General features: G+C 43.3%; 1 protein-coding gene across 1 annotated transcript; it reads right to left on the bottom strand.

The window, feature by feature from the left end:
• Positions 1 to 1,157: 1,157 nt before the first annotated feature.
• On the bottom strand, positions 1,158 to 3,730 carry myca (MYC proto-oncogene, bHLH transcription factor a). The gene is made up of 3 exons (XM_080050457.1): positions 3,550 to 3,730; positions 2,464 to 3,166; positions 1,158 to 2,096 (listed from the first exon to the last, which is right to left on the bottom strand). The coding sequence occupies exons 2-3, from the start codon at positions 3,128 to 3,130 to the stop codon at positions 1,450 to 1,452; spliced, it is 1,314 nt and encodes a 437-aa protein (XP_079906583.1). The 5' UTR covers positions 3,131 to 3,166; positions 3,550 to 3,730; the 3' UTR covers positions 1,158 to 1,449.
• Positions 3,731 to 5,764: the final 2,034 nt, after the last annotated feature.

The raw sequence follows: 5,764 nt of genomic DNA, 5'->3' as shown, positions 1-5,764 counted from the left end.
CTCGCGACCAGCACCACGCGCTCAGGGGAGCGCCCGGGATACAGCGCGTGACGTCACGGCGAGACTGGAAAGCTGCTTGCAAAATCCGTGCGACATCAGTCACAACAATAGTAGGATTACAATGCTATACGGCAAAATATCAAATATTAAGACTAGAGACTTAAGGAGACTATATGTGGTACTCTACCTGGAAGTTTACTTATTGTTTTTAATTGATAGTATTGATACATATCCATTAATATTCCCAAGAATATTTCAAATGTAACCGTTATATTTGTGTAGCCTAATAGGCCTATCTATGAGTTCGAATAGACGTTTCTGGTCAAAAAACACATTTGGACTAAGCAATATATGAGTAAACATTTCTCTCAAACCACCAGATTTGTGACTTTTATCTGATCCGAGACGTGATTATTGGATCAGAATCACTATCAGCTTCGTTGTCCAATCTATATTTAACCATTCGAGGAATTTGAGGTCGCTCCAAGAACAATGTGTATGATGAAAATCATGTTGGAAACTAATATTTAATTGTTTCTGGTGCACATTTTAAGGAAAATGGATCTTTTGTCCAAAAGGATAGTGATTGTTTAACTTTACTCAGGTGTGTTGGCTTCAGCACCAATATAATTCAAATATCTTCTAAAAAAAGCTTTCACTGTTCAAATGTGCCATGATGTAAGCTTTAATTATTCAATGTCTAAATTAGACCTCTAGAAAAGTCTGAGCTTACCTTGTCTGCCTCATGACCATGCACTAGGACTGGGTCCAAAGTGGCATCTTCCAGTAGAAATATTAGTAATGTAAGCCCTTAATGTACTTTTATTTACCTTAAAGTAGTCAGAGCAAGGAGTGCCTTTGCATCATTACACCTTAACTTGACCATATAAGTCCCAGTCGACGTCACTTTATTCAAATTGTATTTATGTGTTTTTTTCTCCCTCTACTACAACAAGCATCCCCTGCCCCCAGGCACATATGCAACATATCTTCTCATAGTGGGTCTGTGATGACGTGTGACAAGTGTTTCTGCACTGCAAGAACAACGACACAAAATTCAAGAAGAAACAGTTTTTTTATATTTCAAAAAGAATCTAGAAACATAATGGAAAAAACCAAACACTGGGTCTGAACATCCAGACAATTGAGATCCAAAAATACATTTTCTTAGGAAATATTAATTATATACAAAACATAAAAATTTATATTTTAGTTTGGGCCCCTCACAGGGTAGCCCCATTTTTTTTATATTTTATTAATAAAAATAAACTTTTAAATATTTAATCCACCCTTAACTTCAATTGAGGCAGTTTCAACATTGAAATCAAACAAGATTCCAAAACAACTTAGTCCATTTTGCATTTGCATGCAACAACAACTGTACACCCTAAGTCTTGAACTTGCATAAAAAACAAAAGGCCAAAAAAAGTCTCTGAATCAAACTTTTTTTTAAGCACGAGGGCCCTGCAGCTGTGCCAGTCTCTGCCTTAACAGTTCGCTTTTTCTCCTCAGCTGTTCTTTAAGTGAGAGGAGTCTCTGTTCGTCCGTCTGCATGCTGTAGATGCACTCTGTAGCCTTCTTCAGGATCACCACCTTGGCCGCCTTCTCGTTGTTGGCCACCTCGGGGATCTCGTCCCGTAGCGCGAAGAAGCTCAACTTGAGCTCGTTCCTCCTTTGGCGCTCCAGTACGTTATGAGTCCTTCTCTTGTCGTAGTCCTCCGTGTCGGACGTCCGGGGGCTGGAACACTTGCGGTTGCTGCTGATCTGTTTGAGGACCCTGCTGTGGCTCCCACCTCCTCCTCCACCTCCTCCACTGCTGCTGCTGGTCTCCAGCTTTAGCCTCTTGACCACCGGCTGCTCGTGCCTTGAGGATGGGTGGGCGGCGTAGTTGTGCTGGTGAGTGGAGACGTGGCACCTCTTCAGTACGAGGGGGCTGGGGTGCCTGGTCTCTGTGGGGCTGGGGTCACAGCGCTTCACCGCATGCCTCTTCTCCACGGTAACCACATCTATCTCCTCCTCTTCTTCTTCTTCTTCCTCCTCCTCCTCCTCCTGGTCCTCCTCCTCCTCATCATCATCATCATCGTCGTCTCCATCTTCTGCAAATACATGAAAAAAAAGCAAAACAATCACAATCGGGTTTTTCTGCTCCACGCCATAGTAGGAAGGGAGGAAGGTACGGCCCCTCCCTTTCACATGAGTTAATATTGCAGCTACACCCTCTGGCTGATCTCAGGGCAGCTTTACTACTACAGTACATGACATGGGAGGAAACGGGCAGCATGTCTCTATAAATCACGCTAATTAAAGCACATTTGACCTCTTTTAATTCAGAAACGGTGGAAATAATCCGATGGTGAAAAAAATCCTTCCTACAATCCAGAAATAGTAGAAACAATCATTGCACACTCAGCAAAGGGAGATTCCTAATAGCACAGAGAGGGGTGTGACAGATTCTCATCTTACCTGAGTCACTACAACTGCTGCTGCTGCTGCCACTGTTTGGCGGCGTGTCCAATCCCAAATCCTTACTAGGTGAGGTCCCTGCTGCGCTGTGCTTGGGCGTCTCTGCTATGGGGTAAGGGAAAACCACAGAGGGGTCGATGCACTCCGCCGCGGATGTGTTCAGGTCTTGTAGGTAGCTGCTGTTTAACCTCCACGTTGTACCACCACCACAGGCGGTGGTAGGCTCCACACAGTCCCCGACCAAAGACTCCTTCCTGGCGGCGTGCAGGGAGGCGAGCCGCTCGCTAACAACCTTCTCCAGCTTGGCAGCGGCGGAAAAGCCGCTCCACATGCAGTCCTGGATGATGATGGACTTTAGGAAGGTCTGCGAGTAGTCGGCGTCACAGATGATGCTCTGGTTCACCGCGTCGTCGCCCAGGAACTCGGTCACCATCTCCAGCTGATCCGCCGTGGAGGGGAAGAGGCTGGACAGGGACGGCCGGCGGCTGGGCGAGAGGGGAGGGGTCGGCAGCAGTTCAAATTTCTTCCAGATGTCTTCGCTGGGCGCCGGTGGCTGAAGCTGCTGAGGGTAGAAGTCCTCCTCTTCGTTGTCATAGTAGAAATACGGTTGCAGCGAGTCGTAGTCGTAGTCATAGTTTTTACTCGACAAACTTGAATTCAGCGGCATGTTGTTTCTGCTGCTGTCTCTCTCCTTATCGTGAAGCTGGTTGAAGGAAAAAACAAAACAAGAAATAAATCATCAAAATTGGTTGATAAGGTGTTGTACGTGTGCAGATTCAAATCAGACAGCAGATGCCAGTTGGCACCGATCCTGCTACTACAACATTTTAGTGTAAGCAACATCACATGGTCACTTCAAAACATCAACCCTGTTTGCACGCCTTGCATGCATGCACCAGCGCTGCAGCAGCAGGTGCTCAACGGGATAAACTCATAGTAAAATAAGTGACACGAACGGGGGAAACCCCATTTCAATAAATTGCCCCTGTCTGATAAGCTAATCACTTGTTTTTCTTATTCTTTTTTGGCTAAACTGGTGTATGAAGGTGCCGTGTAAGCTCCCGAAAACCCGCTCCCCTTCCTTACCTTTTAGATTTTAAACTGTCGGCGGAGGAAGACGGGGTGAAATCGACCCAAACGGCGCAAAAAAGGGCAGGAAAGTTAGTCCAACACGAACGAAACATTAAATCCTTCCACGGAGCGGTTGCAGTGAGTCCGTGTCAAGCGTGCATGGAGAGTCGATAGACTGCACAAGCGACCCGGAGAAGACGACGTGTAGTCAGTCATCAACAGCGTGAGAATCACAGCTGAGCGCTCCGCCGGCTGCAATAAAAACGACCGCATCACTGCTGCGCCCCTGCTCCCCCCGCTGCTCCTCCGCTGTATCCTTCCGCTCGTTTTCCCGCGAAACGGTCGCCGGACTCAAAATTTGCACACGCCTTGCATTTATTTCTAAATTTTATCGTCCTAAAAAGTACTCACGCGACGTTAAGGTCGAATTTAACAAAAAACATCCGCTTTAATCGGTTTATTTTGTCATTCGGGGGTGTATATTGTCTTTACGCCGGGTCTACTTGTGTTAAGTAGAAGTGGGAGGGGTCATAGTAGAGTAGTAGAGCTCCCATTGACAGGAGACATGCGAAAAATACTAATGTAAGTAGCAGTAGGAGATAATTAGGATGAGCGTTTTCTTTACTATCCCGCCTAAAATATCACCGTCCACCTCAAATTGTCTCGTGCAATCTCGTGAGCGTCTGTGCAGATGTTGCTGTCGTTGCAATTAATCAATATGTGGCATTCTGCTACATTAGAATTAGAAGTCAATTAATTTACCTGCTTTTTGCACAAACCTCACACTCGCCCTTATAAATCACACAAATGCAGAAAAATATATTAATAGGCTAACACATGTTGCCATGTTTGCACAATTTCGTGCAGCAGGGTCCACTTTGCAGGATAATACAGCGCAAAACTCGCAGGTGCAGGAGCTTACTATGATCTGTCTGTCTGACAGCTCTGATTCGGCTGAAACAGGTGAATTCAACAAGCAATCAACTGCAGTTTTTTGGGGGGGACTAAATGTATTAGTGAGCGTGCACTTAGTTGAACATAGTGCAAAAGATCCTCACTATTTAAATAGGCTTACTACTTTTCCCCCAGATTGGCATCAATTAACTGCAGGAAGGAAGTAATTAAAGGAATCAGATGGGTACCGCAGTTGGATGGAGGCGTCCTCCCTTTGCTGTGATGGGGAGATCCAATGGGCTAAGAGCGCCCTCTGCTGGCGGCCAGGCTGGTGCAGGATCACACGGATGGAGGTGAACTTTCAACTCCACAAAAACATCTAGGCTATAGTATGAAGGAAGAGATTATTGAATGGGAGAAGATGAAATAAAACAGACTGTTAGGGTTCAGCGAAGGTGCACAATGGCTTAGTAGCAAAACAGTGGGTAAGATGAAGTATTTCTTGGGGGTTTCTGGGTCACTTTATTAGAAAGTATTCTCTTTTTTTTAGCATTTAATGTCAAATATAGCCGTACCAAAATGTTAAAGTGGCATTTAATAGGCTACACACATCTGAAGTAAAGTAGGCCTAGAGATCTAAAAACCTCTATTACTAAAATAATTGTTGTGAGTTGAAGGACAAGGATAAAAAGGAGCACTCTGGATTTTAAGTTACACCACAATCCATCACAATGTGCGATTACGGCGACTAATAACTCAATATCATATGAACATATGAGTACTGTTTATAGATGGATGGGAAGAAATCTACAACCAGACACTTTCTTCTGTTTAACATGCTCAAATGTTTTAAAAAGCATCAATATTTAATTAAATTATGTCATCAAACAATTCTTCTTTCCTCTAATACGGATGTAATTTAAAAAGTGTCATCTCCACTTTTCAAAAATCATATTGTCATCAATTAAAAGATGACATACATTTTTTTTCTTTGTATTAATGGTGGACAGACACTTGTATATCTTGAATATCAAAGTTTCTCTGTTCATTTTGGAAATAGAAGTTAGATTTTAAGTCAAACACTTTTTATAAAAACATAATATTGTTCGACGTAAAATATGAAGTATCTATCAATGAAATTATATATGGCATTGGTTTAAAGATTAATAAAGCAGCCATTTACATTTTTATATTACCAGTTTCTTGATAATAAATTATTTGCCCCGACTACACCTTTCATAAACTAAATATAATGTGTTTAATTTTGACATTTGTCTGTACTTTTATTCTGTGTAGGTCCCCATCTCAGTCATCCGACTGTACCAGTTTAAACAAA

This window comes from Ammodytes marinus, assembly GCF_949987685.1.
Source record: "Ammodytes marinus genome assembly, chromosome: 21".
Classification (NCBI taxonomy): Eukaryota; Metazoa; Chordata; class Actinopteri; order Uranoscopiformes; family Ammodytidae; genus Ammodytes; species Ammodytes marinus.
The sequence above is the reverse complement of the archived record's forward strand: the minus strand, read 5'-3'. Positions and strand labels throughout refer to the sequence as shown.